We start from the raw sequence: 20925 nt of genomic DNA, 5'->3' as shown, positions 1-20925 counted from the left end.
TTATACTCTTAATAAATTTCAAAATATAAATAGGTAGTCAAAATCTAGCTTAATTAAAATACTATCATACCATTTGGATGTCTTGTTCATTCATAATATTATAATATCTTAAAATAAATACTACTAATTAACGTTACAAATGTCATGTTGATCTATTAAGACTTGTTCAGTAATACTAATAATTTGTTCATATAGTTGTCCTGACTAAACTTGAATTTCTTGAATTTGTGGTATCTTTTGAGTGTGAATGTGCTACAACAACAGATAAACACTGAACCCATTCTTCAGCATTTTTACCACCTTTAGGTTTCAATATAAGAGATTCTTCTCCGGTAAATATTTCAAAAGCTTTAGGTATGTTTCGAGCGCCACGACTTACTTTTACACTACGAATCTGATGAATGTCAATAGGAGTTCCTTCTTTATCATTTTTCTTTAACAAAAAACAAACAAAAATATGTTAAAATATTTAATTACAGGTAATAGTATAATACAGGACAATTTAAACGAGATATTAATTTATATAAATGCACAACAAAAATCATAAGTAATAAAGTCCTTAGTCAAAATAAATTAATATTATTTAAGATTATTATTAATCATGAACATATAATATGTATTCACAATTAATATAAAATTAATTCACAACTATTGACTATAAAAATAACTAGTTTATGTATCACAACTACAGTTTGGTACACAGTTCATATGGCAATTTTTTTTCAAAATGCGTTAAGTCTGATATATTATATACCCAAAAAATCTTATCAAAAACCTACTTTTCTTAAAAAATATGTTTTTTTAATGCTGAAAATGGTAGACTAATCATATTCTGATTATTGTATTTCCTTTTAAAGACATATATAAAAACAAACAAAACAATTTTTTTAAATTATTCATTGTTCAATAACTACGAACAAGTGTTCAGAAAAAACTCACTTGGATTGTTTGGCAAGAGGTTACGAGTATAATAACAATTTGCTCTGATTTACGAATTAATGGAAATTTTTAACTTAATATTCAATATGTAAACTATTATACATGCAAATATAAAATAAATCGATGTACAGAAATACATTTTGCCATTTTACATTGTGTTTATTTTTAGTAAACAATGAATAGATTAAATAATATTTAAAAAGTATTAAGTATAGACTTACTGAGCCTTTGTAAGAGAGATGTGCTCCAGACAGTGTAAAATATCTTGTTCTCCATCTTTTAAATATTCTCCACCTTCCTTTTTTTTCTTTTAGCTGACCTTCAATTACTGGTTGACTATCTTGCAAAAAACCAACTGCCCGTTCTGGATGATTACATAAGAAGCAACCCCATCCACCAGTATTTATATTATAATGTTCGAATACATCAAAGTAACCACTATTACGAAGTTCATTTAAAACAGCGTCCTGATCTTTGGCACATGGAAATGCTGAGGTTACCAATGTCAGAAATGGCCTAGTTTCACATTTGAGAATATCCCAGCAGTTTTTTAAGGCACTGACTGAAGGATGACGTGAACTGAGTGCCGAAGATGATCTTGCTTGAAGGGCAAGAAACATAAGATGAATCCAAACACGAGGATGTCGTGTACGTACAGTAAATAAACCACGATTATAGAGGCAATGCTCACCTCTACCTTCACAAGCAAAATGTAGTTTCGCTGTCTTTTTTGCTCTTCTTTCTAAATGTTGGGTAAAAGAACATTTTTTTAAACATATAATAATCTAAGTTATAGTTAATAAATACAAACCTTCAATTGTGCATTTGGCAGGAGGTGGAATTCTAACTGAAACTTTTTCCATATAAGCTTTAATTTTATCTAAATGTTTCTCACAGAAATGCTGCATAGTATCTCTCATTGGATATGGTTCAAATACACTTATTCTCTAAAATAAAATAAAATACATAAATAGTATGAAAACAGTAAGACATTATAACCTTACATGGAAAAAGTTATTTATTTATCATTTTTGAAAATTAATATTGATCTAGCAACAGCAAACAAAAACACTACACGTTGTTACTGATATTAATCTCAATAGAAGGAAGTAATAGCAACATTTTTTCCACCACCTCTCTTTTTTCATACAAAAATAAATGCAGAAAAACCGATACCAATAATTACCACAATATCAAAATAACCAAATCTATGGCTACCCCAGAACAAACTGCATAAATTACTATGTGTGTCAAATATGGGGAAAATTGAATATTCACCTTCTGCACAAAATTACCAGATCTTCCAGCAAAGACCACACCCTGCCCACTACAAGGGATTTACAATATACAAACAAACAACTGACCCACAAACATAACATCTCAACCAAAAATGTCCAACCACTACCAATCTTGAACACAATCATCAACAACCAGCCACTGAAAACCCAATAAAACTGTCAGCATGTAAATATACCAGAGGGAGTCTGTGAGACACAGGACACCTATCATTCAAATCAAATCAGACTCTTATGAATAACATGGAAATCTCACTAGTTAAGTTCCCAGGTGAATTTTTAAATCCATTTTAAATTTCTCCCCACCAATTCTTAAAATACCTTCAATGCATGTTATAATTTTATATTATCTAGTTCAATTTTTTATATTTTATTTTACTTTATCTCATTAATTAACCCACATAAAAAAAGTTTTTAAGATTTTAATAAAAATAATATAAAATATACGAGTCTGATTTTATAAGTAGGTAGGTTCCTTTTTCCTTTAAAGATTAGAATTATTTAATTTGTTGTTTAGTTACTTGAGAAACACTTGAATTAATTATTGTAACGCTCGTATTGTGACTTCGCCTTGGAGTCACAGTTGAATAAATGCCTGTATTGATTCCACCAGGGTCTACATTAAGACTTGGGCCACTTGATTGGATAGGTCCTTGAGAAGTTAAACTTTGATTTAAAGGAGAACTTCCAGCAGTACTTAAAGGTCGAGATACCGAGTTTTGCACACGCCCAGCCAAAGTTTGACTGACTGAATTAGCTAAAGAATCTTTAGAGTTTGTACTGTAATTGAAGTTTGTAGTTAATATACTTCCAGTTCCTCTTAAACAATTTAATACATTTAAAATTTAGATTCATTTTAAAATAAGTAATGTCATTTAGGTACATTAACTTACAAAGGTGTAGTAACTGTTACGCCACCACTCGATATTTTAGTTGTAGAAGGCTTATTACGGTTTGATGTATTAGCAATACAAACTTGATTAGAACTTAGTTTAGTCATGCTTTTATGCAAACCTCCAACTGATCCAACTCTACTACCAGATGCTAAAAATTATATTTAATAAATTAAGTTTAAGCACAATTTTTTTACAATATATAAATAAATATATTTTTTACCTGCATTTAAGCGTGTCATACTACGATGAGCGTTTGAGGATTGTAATCTTCCAGTACTACGACTATCTGCCATTAACCTAGGTCTGGGCGTAATCACAATTCTATTTTAAAAAAATTTCATTATTTCTATGAAAACTTTCAAATTAAATGTAAACTGCACTAAAATCAACCTTGAATTTCTTCCATTATTATCTGTTTGGGTTGTTCTAGTAATATTTGAATTAGTTGGTGATTGATTTCCACCAACTTTAACTATAGTTATTCCACCAGATATTTGATTTACATGAGATCTGAAGAAAACAATTATTGTTCACATGTTAGAATTAAACAGTATATTTTTAATACTAACAAAATATTTCCATAATTACTTTGTGGTTCGGCTTATTTGTATAACTCCGTCTAATATTTTATCAGTAAATAAAATTGGAAAACAAGAACATAGAAATGTAGCTTCTCGTACTAATAGACTTTGACTTCCTCGATCCACTTTAGCTAAATGATCCATAATAAAATTTAATGCTTCTTGTGCTTTTGTCTGTTTAAAAAAAATAACACTGTACTTTTATTCGTGGCTTTAAAATCAAATTTAATAATAACAAGACCTTATTTATTTTTCCAACAGCAGATAAAACTTGAGCAGCAATACACAGAGCATTTGGATTACATTCTGCAGCTTTTTTTATTTTCAGAACATAATCAGATAGAAGTTGAGGTTGGTTTTTTGCTAAATTAAGAAAAACTTGCAGTGTAGGAACAACCGTTTGTGATGTACATAATTATTCACACAATTGTGGCAAACTAGCTTCCAGTAACTAAACATTTTTTATTAGGTATTTATTCTGTATTAATTAATTATGATTTTATTATATAAGTATACTAACAGATGGTTTATTGTTGGCTATAAGTGAGCAGAGTTGTAATAAAGCCAACTTTTCAGTAAGTTCACATAACGGAAGTAAAGAAACTAAAGCCATTGCATGATCATGAATTGGATCTCTTGTTACTTCATAGATCTGAGGAAGGACTCGGCATAATGGATAATTACCTAAATTGTTACATTATTAAATAAATTTGGCTTAGCTATAGTAGTTAAAAAAAATTACCTGAAATTATAGAATCTATAATAAGTTGTATATGATTTGATAGTAAAGGAGAGTTATCAATTGCTGCAAGTGATAGATATGAAGCCATATTTCTTGATAATACTTTATTTCCTTTATGTAAAAATTTCACAGCCACTGGTAATACTCTTTTCATTACTTCCTTTTTGCTATAATTCTAAAATAAATATTGAGCATTAAAATTAAATATTTTGCTTGTGGATTTTAACAATTATATTTCACATTTAAGAAATACATACCTAGCCAATTATTTACATTTTTAATAATAATTGTATACTAACAAGAAACATGCAGGATATTATGTCTGATGATATTTTAGCATGAGGTGGATCTTCTTCCTTTTGTGACGGTTTAAGGTTATGATTAAGGCATGATTCCAGTAATGTAACCAAGGCTTCAGCATGCTGTTCCATTGATCCAGTTTCTCTAACAAATTAATAATACAATAGATTAGTATATACATGTTGGAGTAGGTAAGAATGCTCTAAATCTCATTAATTAATTTCACTTGACAGTTTTTAAATGCCTAAATAATAAAATTAGATCAATAATATTTTAGAAATCATATACTGTGAATAATTTAAGAATAGATTAATTGAAATTTAGCATATAATTATGAAATTATGTATTATTATCATTAAGAATAAATCCATACACAATGGTTTAATGTATAATACTGTATTAAATAAAATAGCATATATAATTTTAATACCTGATAGCAGTAGTAACTCTTGTGATGCATATTTCCACAACGCTTTGATCATTGTCATTGTATACATAATCAGGTAAGCTTGTAATTTCACAAATTATATTGATAACTTCAGATAAATCATTCACAATAGCATCATCAGAAACAGTAAATAAATCACCAGCCTATAAATAATTTTTTTTTCAATAAAAAATAATTCAAATAAATGTATGATCCCTATTAATCAAATTATACCTTGGATAAATCTTTGTAGTTCAATACTTGTGTAAACAGTTCATGCATTTCTTACAACTTTAAATACAGCTACAGTTTCAAAATTCTACAAAAGGAACTAAATAACAAAAATTGCAGATGTTTAAATGTGAAACATTAATGACTCTTTATTATAAAATTAATTACTCAAAAAATCTAAATAAATATTATACTACAAATATTTATGAAAATAAAAATTTTAAAATTAATTGGTACAATATTGATTACACCTCAGAATATACTCACTACTTAGTACCTAATATAATATTATTTTTTAGACAAAACCAATTAACACCAGTTGAAATTGTTGAAAAAAAATTTTTTAAAGATATATCATTGTAGTAACTACAAAATATTCATATTTTTTTAAAAATTGTTTTATCAGAGTGATTGACTGTACAATTATACAAATACAATTATCTGTACAATTCCTTAATAATACAAGTATAACCTCTTGAAACCTTTTGAAGCCCTATTTTGGGCTTAATATAGGCATATTAAATTATCTGAACAATAAATATCTTAGTTCATTTTCTTGATATTGATAAATGATCAGAGGTAAATAATAAATATTTGTATAAACATACTGACAATTATTATTAATTTTAAACAGAATTTATGATTAAATGACTAAAAAAACATCAGAAAACTTCTAATACTTACAAACTATAATCATTTTTAAATGCTAGATAAAGCAGCATGCATAACAATATCTAAATTAGTGTCTCCATTAATTTAAAACCAAACATCACTACTTTAAAACAAATTTTTTTTCATATAACCATGTTATGTTAGGTACTAATTGGATTATTATTTATTAGACAACTATTTACCCATGAATAAAAACACTTTCAAATTGTTTAATTCGCCAATAAAAAAATTGGAATAAATGATCAAAGAAAATTTACAATCAGAAGAAAAAATTATAAAAACAATTAATATGTAGGATAAGTTTACAAGCACCGTTAATACTTAGGATTCGAAGAGAAATACTTTCTTGGACTTTAATAAGGGTGTCTAGATTTTGAACTTTTGGCACAACAAAGTTAACATACCTAATAATTTGTATATAAATATTATGTATAAACATTGTAATATTGTGATAACAGAACCTCCACGTTATAAAATTGATAGTGCTACAGTAGAACCATGTAGGAAAGTCATGAACTATTTCACAGTTTCTTGTTTTTTTTTAAATAAAAATAAAAATAAAAATTTTGATTTGAATAACAACGTAATTAATCTAGAGAACTAGGCTTAACAATTGAAGGAGTTTTAAAATAATTAAAGAAATGCATTTTTATTATATTTATTTGTGACTGTGTGACCTCATTCCGATGTATATTATGTTGGTCACTCTTTATATTTTGCATTACTTTTAACTGAAACCACTACAACATAATATCGTAAACAAATAATATGTAGGTAGGACGTATCCCTCCACACCAGATATTCTTTTCTATGGGCAGTAGCCAGTAGGTACAAAAGCACATACTGTGCACGCATACTTCTCTGGTGAGAGGTCTGACGGCTCAACTCTATAATAACATAAAAAACTGGGTTTGATACTTTGATTTTGTTCGTGTTCAAAATGTCAACGAGATAGGAACTATTATTATTGTTGTAATTTGTTTGTGTGACTGTGATTTAATTGTGTGTAAGTTAATTAATTTATGAAAGTGAAATGACGATCTCTTTCAGGAACTGCTAAAAACAATTCTGAGCCGTTTATTGTTTATTATTTTCTTTCGTCAACAAACATGGCGTAAGTTAATTTATAGTACATATAACTCGGTATTTTTATTAATTCATTGTTTTTTAAATTGAAGAGTTGACAGTTTGTCTGATGATTCTTCTGCTGACTCCGTTAAGGTAATCGATGACACTCGATTAGATAAGAAAAAAAAGAAAAAGAAACACAAGCATAGAAGTGAACGGTGAGTTTAAAATTAACATAATTATCATTTACTTGTTATAACGTATATTAAATATTGACAACATCTAATTTGATTATATCTACAACTTAACATATTACCTACACATTAATTATTAGCATATTTGACCACATGGTCTTGAGTATATTATTTATCGATTATGTTCCTAGTTAAATGGACAACGTGAACTAGACATGCTATTTTATATTGAAAAAATGTAACTTAATTCAAAAAGTATAATTATAAGCTAATTAGTAGGTATTTAATTATTTCTAGAAAACATAAAAAAACAAAAAAAGAAAATGGAGAGACCAAATTAAAAGATAAGAAGAAATCGAATGGCGACCATATTCAGAATGGTAAACAAAAAAGACCTCCATCTCCACCACCACCTGAAAATAGTAAAAAGAAAAAAGTTGAAGGACCAGTAATAACAGAAATCAATTTGGACGAAGAAGAAATGAATTTAGAAGAACTAATTAAGCAAAAGGTATTTTTTTTAATACGAATAAAGTATTTTATCGTTATGTACAGGGCTCAGAACTTTCTGTGTTACACAACTATAGATGATGTGCCTAAATTTACACTTAAGAATTGTTACTACAATTTTTTTATTAAATATTAATTTTCTTAAACAGGAAGTATCTAACTTCTAAAAATAAATTATTCAAAAATGTTGACATTTTTATTAAATGTCTATGCAAAAATAAATATTTAATCCATAGTAGTTATTCAGAATATAGATGCATGAAGGTTCTTTCTTTTTGAATTAGATTTCTTTAATAATTAAAATTTGTTATTTGTTAGTTTATTAGCAAAATATGCATTAATTATGTATGATATCTTTAAATAATGCAATATCACCTTAAATTTGTTAAAAATATGCAAAATAAAATTTTGGATTTGAGTTCTACCTGTATATTATGTGTTCAATCGAATTTTAATATGCAAATGTATGAAGTTTTGAGCTCTGGTTATGTGTATTCAGATGATTTGTATTTGAATATGGAAAAACAAACTTAAATATTACAAGATCAATATTTTTCGTTCTTAAAAAAAGCGTTAAATGCAGTAATAGTTAAAAATATTCAAATCAATACTTTTTTTTTCTAATTAATGTCATGATTTACATTTGTATATAAGTATATTATATTTTATTTGTTTTAATTTATTCAGATGACCTAAACTTTGTAAAACTGATGAATAATTAAAAGGATTTTTTTTCAGATTAAGTCGGATTATTTTGTATGTTATTTTTAAATATTACTTTACTTAAATGAATATAATCATTTAAATTTGATATCGATGATAAATTAATGTATTTTAGCGACAGTAGTAGATTGAATACATATAACAATGAACTTATTGAAATAAAATGCAGAATTGAATTATTATGATATATTTTACATGTCAATGCATATTGTCCTAAGATAATATAATATGATATATATTTGAATATTCCAATATATTAATACTTAATAGGAATTTAATAATAAATACCTAATCGCAGAAAATCAAATTTCGTATACTCTGTTCCAAATAAAAATAGCCACTTTTGCGCATGCATACTGAGCCGCTAGAATGTCAGTGCCCCCCCAGACAAGTGCCAGCACTCTATAATTGGTTGCTGTTTGTCCGCAACTTGAGTTACTCCTTATTAGCTGCCGTGTATATAGATGTTACAGAAATATATATGTTTAAATAGCACACTGAGTATAGTAATAACATCGTGATAATATAGTTCACTACTTATACACCGTGGTGTTTTGCGACTTAACATCAGCACTCCAAGATGGTAACGTTTGTGGGAGGGGATGCGCGGCAGCAATTTTCGTTAGTCAAGTGGTTATTCTTATTTGGAATAGAGTATATATTCTATCTAATAATAGGGCACTTATGATTTCAGTATATTATTTATCAACTACCTATACAATATGTTTAGTTAATAATTTTTAATATTTAAAGATTGTATAATTAAATAATAATTTAAAGATATTAATTATGTTTAGGCTTTACTTCAAGCCAGATTAGGAGCTTATTTATCAGAATCAGAAGAAGCTGATAAAACCAATAAAAAAAAAAAGCCAAGTGCTAAAAAATCAGTTGAAACCATTAACCTAATTGATGACGAGTCAGATGAAGAATATAAAAACAAGAATAGTGAACGGTATAGTTATTTTTATGATAAATTGTAAAAATTATATAATATCTCATACATTTTATTAAATTAAAGTTGTTTTTATTTAATAGTGTAAGAAGTCCATTAAAACGTTATCATGGTTCCAGTCAAGAAATTAAGAAAACAAGAGATAGAAGTGTAAGTAAAGACATAACTCATTTAAAGTCAGATCGCATGCGAAAAGAAAAAGAACGTGAAAAAGAAAAAGATCGTGATAAGGAACATGAAAGGTGTCGAGAAAAAGATAAAGATAGACAAAGAAAAATTAAACATTTGGAAGATGAAAAGCGACGTGAAATCAGACGAAAAGAAGAGGAAATTAAAAAAAGAGAAGACGATTTAAGGAGGCGTGAACAAAGAAGACGAGATGAAGAAATAAAAGAAATAGAAGAAGAAGCAAAAAGACGAACAGAAGAAGTCAGAAGACGAGAAGAACAGATCAAGCAACGCGAAGATCAATTAAGACGGAGACGAGATCGTATTAAAAGTCCTATACGTAAGCTTTAAACATTATAATGCCTAAAATAATTAAATTTTATTATTTATACTATCTTTTTTTTTTTAGCTAATAGAGACCGTGCAAGAAGTCCGCCTGGTAAGATAAATACATTAATATTATTTATAAAAATAATAAACTATATATATTTTTAAGTTTAATATCAATTCAAAATTGACATTTCATAAGCCATTATTTTAATTTTATGTTGTCAAATAGTTATTTGACAATGTAATGTTAATTTAGTTATTTTTATTTCGTTTTTGTTATAGGTGCTAATAGATATCGGGACCGCGATCGTGATCGTGACCGTGATCGTGATAGAGAGAGAGATAGAGATAGGGACAGAGACAGAGACCGAGATAAGAGATATAATAGAAAATATGATAGGAGATCACATAGTAAAGAACGATATTCTAGGTAAGCGTAAGTTTCAATTATAATTTGCATTCACTTGTAAACATAATTTAAGTTGCATGTATTTAAATTTAATTGATTATATTTTTAATGGTTGTAGATCTCATAGAGGAAAAGATAGAGGAGATAAATATAAAGACAGCTTTTCTGAAGGTCTTAAGCGTGATGATAAGTCATCTTCAGATTCTGAGTTAGTACATTTTGAGTTTATTATGCTATTATATCTTACATTTTAGTGTATTACAAAATGCTTAAAGTTAATTTAAATAAAAAATGATTAACTTCACCTTTTTATTTATTTTTAACCGTATAAGATACATTTGTGGGTTTCATGAAAATGATAGTTTTGTAATGTTGAAAAATATGATTGCAAATGAAATGAATTATTTTATAGCATTGATGTAAATATAAATATTGCGGAAGATGAAAACGAAGAAGAAATTATTGAAAAAAGAAGAAAGCAGAGGGAGGAATTATTGAAGGTAATTTTTGATTATACTTGGTACCATAATTATTTGATCATATTGAATTGTAATTGTTATATAGAGATTAGGAGCAAATAATAGTAATTTGCATAGTGAAGATTCTATGAATCCTTCTCCACATGGAAGCTATGCAACTGAAACATCTGTTCAGCATTCTCCAGAAATTCCATCTCCTAAAGAAACTGATAGATTATTAAATGATTCTGATTCAGCAACTGATAAAGAGACCACTAAGCCTGATCATGTATTAAATCCTGATTTAATAAAAGGCAAATGGGATATGTTTGCAGAAGCTGATTCATTTCATGCTACACAACATGTAATTAACATACTCATACTATATTCATTAATCGTCGTGTTCAAATTATTCAATAATTATTAATTATTTTTTAGACTCCTCAACCAGATGGTATATCAAATGGAAACAAGAGTGTACCAGAAAATCCTTCTTTAACTGATAACTGGGATGATGCAGAAGGATATTATCGCGTAAGAATTGGTGAAACTATGGATTCACGTTATACTGTCTATGGATATACTGGGCAAGGAGTATTTTCTAATGTCGTTCGTGCCAGAGATGCGGCCCGCGATAATCAAGATGTGGCTGTTAAGATTATACGAAACAATGAAATTATGTAAATAGTTATAAATAGTAACACATTTTGGATTATTTTATGTTAATTATAAATTTTTTATTTTAATTTAGGCACAAGACAGGATTGAAAGAATTAGAAATTCTTAAACGGTTAAATGATTCTGATCCTGACGATAGGTTTCATTGTCTCCGTTTATACCGTCACTTTTTTCACAAACAACATTTATGTATGGTTTTTGAACCTCTTAGTATGAATCTTAGAGAGGTAAAGTAAATTATGAACACAGTAGTAATTCAATTTTTTTTATCAATTAACTAAGTTCTTTTAAAAAAAAATTCCAAATGACAAAATGCAACTAATTGTAGTTTGGAGTTTGGTGTGAATGAAAAGTGGCCGCCCTCAAATTATGTTGGCAATCTGTTTCAACCAAGATTCTCAAAGTGAGGCACCTGGCAGGTGGTTAGTAAACATCTGGTGTCTTCGTTTTTATATTTATTATTTTTTGACCAAACTTTATTATGCACCTCATATAGTAATTCAAATATACGCTTCTTTAAAATTCTCCATTGGTAGCATATTGCAATAATCGGTCACTTTTCATTCTCCAAAAAAGCCCCCTACTATAAATGAAAATATTTAGTTTTTAAATTATAGTTTTGATTCTAAACTTAAAATCAGTTTTAGCTTTTAGTGGCGCGCATATCAAGCCATAAATTGTATGCTATATGTATACTATATCTATTAATTACTAATTGTTTATTATATTACAAGTTATAAAATATTTTATATCTACTGTTGAAGTATATTAATTATTACTACAAATTTTTTTGTTTTATCAATAAAAATAATATTTTGTGATTGTATGATTAAAATAAAAGCACCCTACGCGTCACACCAAAGGTTATTAAAAAAAAACTAAAAAATGTGTACTTAACAACTTGGTTATAGTTTTATTTAAAAAAATAAGTGTTACATTTTAAATATAAATAAGAATTTACTTTAACATTTTTCAATAATTTTTATTGCTCATTGATTTATTAGAAAAAAAAAATACTTTCTTATATATATATATATATATATATTAATATTTAAAACCATAGGTGTTGAAGAAATATGGCAAAGATATTGGATTGCACATTAAAGCTGTTCGTTCATATAGCCAACAGTTGTTTTTGGCATTGAAATTGATGAAAAAGGCAAACATATTACATGCTGACATCAAGCCTGATAATATTCTGGTGAGTATCTTACTAACTTAAACTTAGAATTTAGATTTAAGTTGAGCAAGACGGAATTCCAGGATTTAGTTATTGATTTCTGGCCAATGTTTTTGCAAAATTATGATCATAATATTGACATTATTTGCCTTTTGGTAATTAGGTATTACCAAGTCCAGTTCAACTATGATACAACTCCCTGGAAAAAATTTAATTGTGTGGTCTGCAGTTCCTGCGAATCTCATACTCCTGGTTATAATAACAAAAAATAAAACATTAATACTATTTTTTTCATAAGTATATTACTTTTGTTTCAACTCTAGGTGAATGAAAGTAAGTTAGTATTGAAATTGTGTGATTTTGGATCAGCATCGCACATAACTGATAATGAAATTACACCATATCTGGTCAGTCGATTTTACCGATCCCCTGAAATAAGTAAGTTTTTTATTGCCTATATCAGAGGTCCTTATACACTATCGGTGGTTCCATCCACGGACACATAACATAATATGTGTACGGAATAATAATGCAATTCAATTGTGAAGGTATAATTCCAAAGTATATTATTATTTTAAATTCAAGTTATTTTATTTTACTTTATATTTTATGTGAGATTTATGGTAAACAATTTTATAAATAAAAAGGGTTATTTGAAAGAAATTAAGAAGGCGTCTGCGGTTAGAAAGTCTTATTGGAGGTAACTTACAAAGTTATGGAACCACTGGCCTATATAGTATAATATAATATATACAAGTTTAAAATAAGAATTTTGTTTTAGTTTTAGGTATTCAATGTGAATTTGGCATTGATATGTGGTCCGCTGGTTGTACTATTTATGAACTTTATACTGGAAAAATATTATTTCCTGGAAAAACTAATAACCAAGTAAATTCAAAATAGATTTTAATACATAATTATTATAGTTAAGGACAATTTTGATGTAAACATAAATATATACCATTTTTATTTTTATCATTAGATGTTGAAATTTTTTATGGATTTGAAAGGAAAAATGGCCAACAAAACTATCCGGAAAGGAATGTTCAAAGACCAACATTTTGATAGCAATTGTAACTTTCTGTATCACGAAGTTGACAAAGTCACAGAACGAGTAAGATTTATGTTATTTAAATATACAAGCTTAACACATTTTAAAAAGAGAAATATTATAACCGATAATAGTTATACTTAATGCTGTGATGCCAAAAATTAATTATAATAATTAATATATTTGAAAAATAATCCTAATAATTAATGTGTTGAACAAATTTAAAATTAATGTTATTATCTATGGAGTGTCACAAGTTTATGTTTTTAGAAAATTTATTTTATTTTCAATCTATTGATTATATTATAATAATTCATGGCAACTTAATGCAAATTCCAGAATTTATTTATTTCTAGCCAGTGTCTTTGCAAACAATATGTAATAATTTTATTTTTTAATAATGAACTATTGCTCTTAAAGTTTAGTTAACTATAGTATGATTTTACTTTAAATATAAATAATTTGGGTGGCTAAGAATATAATATCTTAGTATACTAGTGATATTAATTATTAATTTAAAGATTGAGTTAGTTGAAATTAATCATATTTGTAAGATTGTATTTTAAAAAACATTAACCCAATTATTGGGATTGAGTTGATTCCCATAATGCTATTTATAGGTACTTAATTAATTAAATTGATAAAGTTTAATTGTAAAACTTTTTTTTTAATTACTCATGTCTTATTTTAAATAAAAATAAATAAATCACTATCATTATCACTACCTAGTATAATACAAGGTCGCTTCTCGCTGTCTGTCCCTATGTATGCTTAGATCTTACAAACTACGCAACGGATTTTGATGAGAGGTTTTTAATTGATAGAGTGATTCAAGAGTAAGGTGTGCATGAAAATAACATGCATAATATAATAACAAGAGGAAAAAATATATATGTATATAATATGTAACCTTATAAAGGTCTACAAAAAAGTCCCTGATGATATAAGTCTAAATCTTAGGAATAACCCAAAATAACCATTTTGTATCCTTTAATTTTTACTAGAAATAATGGCTTATTTATGAAGCGATTTTAAGCAATACATCATTAATCCTTATCCAATTAAGTACCTTAAATACATTGTGCATTTAATATTGATGAACATGGCCCTTTACAGCACGTAATTTAAATGAATAGTTTTGAAGATATTTCAGATTTAGCAGTTGATACAGCGTGCCTATAAATAGCATAATATACAATATAAAAATAAAATTAATATAAAACATAATAATTATATAAGTGTACAAGAAATAAAAAACAAACGTTCAACGTTGACTGCAACGTGGTGTGTAATGTTGTTATTTGGTGTGTAGCTGTATACGCAGTTGTTATAAAGACATTCTGTAGTATTAAGTATCAGCATTGCACCTGTGCAGAGCTGGGACGAGTAGCTAGTTGTCTATAAATGTGTGTGTATATCAACATATTAGTACAGTAGTTGTTGTTTAGTTGAATCAAAGATTATCACTCACAGATTATTCTGAACCATAAACTCTGCCTGATTTGTCTGGAATAAGATGCAACTGTACAACTTAATTTTTTTTTTTTTAATTACAAGCAAAACGGAATTCCAGAATTTATCTATTACATTTTGGCCAATGTCTTTGCAAAAATAATTTATAATTTTTATAACTTGTGTTTAATAAATTAATGTTATTAAAGCTTACTTAAATTATAAAATATTTTTACTAGAAACTAAAATGTATATTATAATATTAATGATATTTAAACTATTAGTTGGTGATCACAAAATATATTTATTTTTGAATTACAAGCAAAACGGAATTCCAGAATTTATCTATTACATTTTGGCCAATGTCTTTGCAAAAATAATTTATAATTTTTATAACTCGTGTTTAATAAATTAATGTTATTAAAGCTTACTTAAATTATAAAATATTTTTACTAGAAACTAAAATGTATATTATAATATTAATGATATTTAAACTATTAGTTGGTGATCACAAAATATATTTATTTTTGAATTACAAGCAAAACGGAATTCCAGAATTTATCTATTACATTTTGGCCAATGTCTTTGCAAAAATAATTTATAATTTTTATAACTCGTGTTTAATAAATTAATGTTATTAAAGCTTACTTAAATTATAAAATATTTTTACTAGAAATTAAAATGTATATTATAATATTAATGATATTTAAACTATTAGTTGGCGATCACAAAATAAGTAGGCCCGGAGTTTTTTTTTAAAAACTGTTATTCCTCCATTCAAGTTTTTTGGTTTTGTGTAAATGGGGAGGTTGTATTCATGGCAATATTGGTGTCATGGAGTAGCACAACATTTTTTTAACTTTTCCAGTATACCGAGTGCCCTTTCTTAAAAATAATATTACTTTGAATTTTGTACTTTTTGAGTATGACAAATAGTTGCTCCTTTTACCTGTCAGCCCTGATCACCAAACTAGAGGTCTCAACGACCCCAAACTCCTCAGTGGTGAAAATGGTTCACTGGTGGGGCTGCCGGTTGAGTGATAGTAGACATAACTAGTAACCTAATCTATGATTTGACTATCATAGTACTGCGGCCCATCCCTAATCATCATACGACTATAACTCAGGAATTAATGATCTGCACCATCGTTTTATGCATTAAGAAGTAGATAAGGTATTCATGTCGTATGCGGTCTACCGACCGTTTCTACACGTCATATGCGGTCTACCGCATCTAGGTACCGCACATTTTTGTCTACCACGCATGCGGTCTACTACATGGTTAAAAATATGAATGAATACATAAATTTAGAATTTCAATATAATATTAAATAATACAAAAACGCGACAGTAGACCGCATATGACGTGTAGAAACTTACGTGGTAGACGACAAGTGTGTGGTAGACCGCATACGACATGAATACCGTAGATAAGATACAAAAAATAAATATTAACTTAAAGTGCCTGATATACTAAAATTATACCAATTTTTGATACATTTATTATCTTTTTAATTATTTGAATTGTACATTTATGCATTTTTTTTAGGAAAAAGTTATAACCATGTCTTCAATAAATCCCAGTCGTGATTTATATACTGAATTATTGGGGAACCAAAAATTACCCGAGGAGCAAATTCGAAAAGTTGGACAATTGAAGGACTTGCTTGATAAAATACTGACTTTGGATTCTTCAAAACGCATTGGAATATCACAGGCTTTGGTACATCCGTTCATATCAGAAAAAAATTGATCAGTGCGCGTAGTTATGCTTAGAAAAATTAACTAAAAACACTGATTTTTCTTTTGATTCTGTTGAGTCAAAATATAAAACTTATTAGAAGTTTTCATATTTTAAATTATTTTTCACTTACATTATTTTGTACACAATTATATTTTCTTTTCAACTATAAATATAAATAATTAAATAATTTTACCTCAAATTGGTCGTTTTATGACCTTTATATTGTAGTTACAAGATAACAAAATATTGTTAATAATAAAGTATAATTTTGAAAAATAGTCTTAACATTTCCATTTTGTAATTTATTTATTCCATGTGTTGATATTATTCTATTCAACAGAACTCTTTCTATCTAACAGTTTTTGTTTGTTTTGCAGAAGGAAAGCTAACTCGAAAAATCATACAACACATAGGAATTGACAAAATCATTTCTCCTCCAATTTTTATTTGGTAATTAAACGATTATCGTCAGGAAATCTAAACTTAACGCTTGTATTAGAAAATGTTAACAACACCAACACCTAAGTCAATTAAATTACCTTTAATAGTTTCCTTCTATAATAATTGTTCGTCAATACTTGGTTGGTTTGTGGCAGTTCCAGATTTAAATCGAATTTGATTGGACCTAGGACATAAGGTTAAAAAATGAAATTTAGACCATGAACTTGGTATTAGAATTAGATTACTATTCATTTTCCCAAAAAATTGTTCTGATCATTTTTTTATTCAATGAAAAATTGATATAAAATCTGGAATTGTCACTTTAAGGAATCTCAAAAAACCTTTTCCTTAAACTATTTAGGATATAGTAAATGTTTACAGTTTTAATTTCTTTGTGAGTCGTTCATTTTTCAGGGTTACCGAACAGAGAGATAGAGAGGGGCAAATCAGAATGGCTATTGTATCGATAATTGGTATCCATACAGGTAATAAAATGAAATATTACATTTAAAACATGGACTAATTAATGTGGAAATTATTTAAAATACAGGCTTTCTTATTCCATATGGAATACTTCTAAGTGTTGTAGCTACTGCAGTGAAATTATTTCATTTTCATTATTACATATGAACATGAATAACACTGTTTACTTTCAACATTTTATTCTACCAAGTACCTGTTTTAATAGGTTATAAGCAAAGTACATAATATATTGTGGGCATTACATAAACATACATTTTGTTTCGTGAAAAATGTATTATTTTAAATTTTGAATGGAACAAAAAAGTTAAATGATTATGTTTTTCCTCAAAACATTTTCCAACATTAATTTGACTGAAAACAGAGAACTCGAGTTATTATTGTAAATAGCTAAGTGTTTTGAAAATCGTAAGAATCAGAAAAAAATTTAATTGTTGTGTGTTTAATTAAATCTGTAGCTTGAAACAGAAGACTAAGATCCTGTATCACTTTTTTTATTTATTTTTTACTGAGATTACATGCAGGTTAAGCCCCAATGTCAAAAAACATTATTTGCTTATCATTAGTTATATGTTGTGTTAACATACCTACTTCACATATTTAATTATTAACAGGCTCATGAAGGGTATTGAAGAATCTACGCTTTTTGTAATTTCCTTCGACATTGTAGGGAGTCTTTATAACCTTCATATTATATGTTATCTTATGGTACCTAATATTTTAAAGTATTATTAACTATTTCTCAGTCTAACAGGAAATTCAATACCCGGTTTTATACTCGAACTAACATTTATTAATAAAACAATTATTATTAGGTACTATTATTATTATTAATCACTTACATTCCTACTCCTTTTAGCCTGGTTTTCCAGGATAGTTTCCTGACGCAGACCTCCAAACTGTACTATCTAGTGCCAACATACCTAGTATAACACTGTAGGCCACATATTATATGAAGGGGGAAAATATTCTACCACTCCTATCACACAACACAAATCATAATTTAACAATTTTATCTGTAAAAAAATATTACATAAATGGTAATTTATTTAATGTAGGTATTTATCAGTAATTATTATATGAAGTCCCCCGTGGGGCTTAACCTGTTTTAGCAAAAAAATATAATTTTTTATAGTAGTTTAAGGGCCAGTATATTTGAAATAATGTGGTCAACTTATATGAGATCGGCTTTTAATTTGAATAAATAGTAGTCCATTGTTATTTGAAAATATATGTATATATACCCATTTATTTAAATAAAAACCAGTTTTTTTGGACCCTCGCGCCAAACCATAAAAATATTTCAAAATATATACGTGGGTTACTGTGGCAGATTATTTCATTGATAAATATAAATAAATTTATTCATTTTCTTTCAATATTACCTAGTAACTACAGGAATATACCTAACATAAATAATTATTTATTCAAAGCTTTCAAGCCACCACTATAAACTTAAGTGACTAAAGACTAAATAGTGTCAAGACCACAATTAAAAATATACCAATACATATTAAGTATATCTTTAATTGTGGTTAAGACTAATGTGATGATTGAATCAAATTTTATTTTTAAAAATAAAGTTAAAATTTAAGTAGGTGAGAAGATGTTCAACGAATCCGCTTAAAATGCCTTGAACATTTCTGTCCCCAGCAAAAGACAGGTTGTAGGTATTCAATTCTTTAATGAATATTATAGGTACATCTACCAACTATTACAATTATTTAGTTGAAAATTATACTACCTAACCAATAAAAATATTTTGCTCAATTGACCTTAGTAGTTTTAGAAACATGTAAATTTACAAACATATTTAATACTTACTAGTCAGTAGTCGTAAACAAATCATCACTGAAGAAGGCAGGTCTTGATTAGTTTTTTACATTTAAAATATCAAATAATTCTTTATCAACTATGAACTAAACTAAATTTAAAAAATGCAATTTGTAATTATCAGGCTTATAAAAAAATAGTACGGAAGTAATCCACTATAACATGGGTAATTCGTAAAATTTAAAATAATAGGATTTTTATCACACTCACGGTTTAGTCTTTAGACGTTCTGTAATTCCGGCGGGTCTACACAATAATGCCAGTATAAGTACTCTGTACTGTACTGACCATAGACATATTAGTTAATATGTCTATGGTACTGACTACTAAGAACTAGATACTTAGTACGGCGACGTCGGTACTGGTAACCGGTAAGCACTAAGCATAGGCCATAGACAAGTGTAGATTTATTTATAAATTATTATTAAAATATTCACCTGTTGTTTAGTTGATATTATATATGGTTTTTTTTCCGTGAAAAGATAAAAATAGACCAAAATAGGAACTATACCTAATAAATTTGATAATACCCAAATAATAGAAAAGGTATGAAATTAAAGAAATAAGGACTCAAATACTCGTCAAGTGGCATGTAGTATTTGTATTGTATTTTTTTTCTAGTGGGGGTTGGCGGGTTTGGCCAAGCCTCTCCCTAACATGTAAATCAGAAAAATATTATATGTTGATATTTAATATTTATAATAACTGTTTATTAGGTTAATTTTTTTTCATACTTCATAGTGTATGTTAATTTTTATTTAGAATGTTATATTGTGTTTATATTTTAAGATTCTAATCAAATTTATTATTTTTATTTTTTATATCACAATATGTTTGAATTATTTAATAAATAAATAAAAATATTTCATTTATATTAGTTTTTATTAATATTAGTATATAACTATATTATTAGTTATTACTTATTAGTTATTACTTATTACCTACCATTATGGTCACTAATTAGTAATAAGTAATAATTTACTAATAAATACAGTGCCAGTTATATTGAGCAGTTTAGTGCTCTTTGCAAGGCGCATTTATCCAGGTTTGTTAAATTTTATTCAAAGATTTTTACTTAAAAAAATAACTTGGTTGCTTGATAATGCTAGCAAGGTTTTCACCTAATCGAAAATTATTTAATTTTTCGAACAAATCCTTACGACGCGAC

At 27.3% G+C, this 20925-nt stretch overlaps 2 protein-coding genes across 8 annotated transcripts; one reads left to right on the top strand and one right to left on the bottom strand.

Moving 5' to 3' along the window:
* Positions 1 to 80: 80 nt before the first annotated feature.
* Positions 81 to 5462, bottom strand: LOC111034439 (protein melted). The gene is given in 14 exon segments (XM_022315688.1): positions 81 to 433; positions 1161 to 1681; positions 1751 to 1886; positions 2756 to 3053; positions 3128 to 3278; positions 3351 to 3451; positions 3521 to 3640; positions 3719 to 3885; positions 3953 to 4162; positions 4232 to 4395; positions 4454 to 4628; positions 4753 to 4897; positions 5184 to 5344; positions 5415 to 5462. Coding segments are annotated over 14 exon segments (2643 nt in total). The 3' UTR covers positions 81 to 187.
* Positions 5463 to 6878: 1416 nt separating this feature from the next.
* On the top strand, positions 6879 to 20116 carry LOC111034440 (serine/threonine-protein kinase PRP4 homolog). 7 transcript variants are annotated; one of them, XR_002604539.1, is made up of 20 exons: positions 6879 to 7197; positions 7262 to 7369; positions 7625 to 7856; positions 9376 to 9533; positions 9617 to 10041; positions 10111 to 10140; positions 10314 to 10461; positions 10559 to 10648; positions 10853 to 10940; positions 11005 to 11262; positions 11337 to 11578; positions 11650 to 11803; positions 12640 to 12777; positions 13080 to 13194; positions 13538 to 13644; positions 13739 to 13870; positions 16809 to 16982; positions 17381 to 17453; positions 17859 to 17929; positions 17995 to 20116. XR_002604539.1 is itself a non-coding variant. In XM_022315692.1 (18 exons), exons 1-18 carry the CDS (start codon positions 7193 to 7195, stop codon positions 17390 to 17392), a joined length of 2616 nt encoding a protein of 871 aa, XP_022171384.1. In that variant the 5' UTR covers positions 6879 to 7192; the 3' UTR covers positions 17393 to 18861. The 7 variants fall into 7 exon arrangements, 4 of the variants coding, with proteins under 4 accessions (XP_022171384.1, XP_022171381.1, XP_022171382.1 ...); XR_002604538.1 differs by having other exon boundaries at positions 17859 to 20116; XM_022315692.1 differs by having other exon boundaries at positions 17381 to 18861.
* The last annotated feature ends 809 nt before the right edge of the window (positions 20117 to 20925 follow it).

Source organism: Myzus persicae, unplaced genomic scaffold (assembly GCF_001856785.1).
Source record: "Myzus persicae strain clone G006 unplaced genomic scaffold, MPER_G0061.0, whole genome shotgun sequence".
Classification (NCBI taxonomy): Eukaryota; Metazoa; Arthropoda; class Insecta; order Hemiptera; family Aphididae; genus Myzus; species Myzus persicae.
The sequence above is the reverse complement of the archived record's forward strand: the minus strand, read 5'-3'. Positions and strand labels throughout refer to the sequence as shown.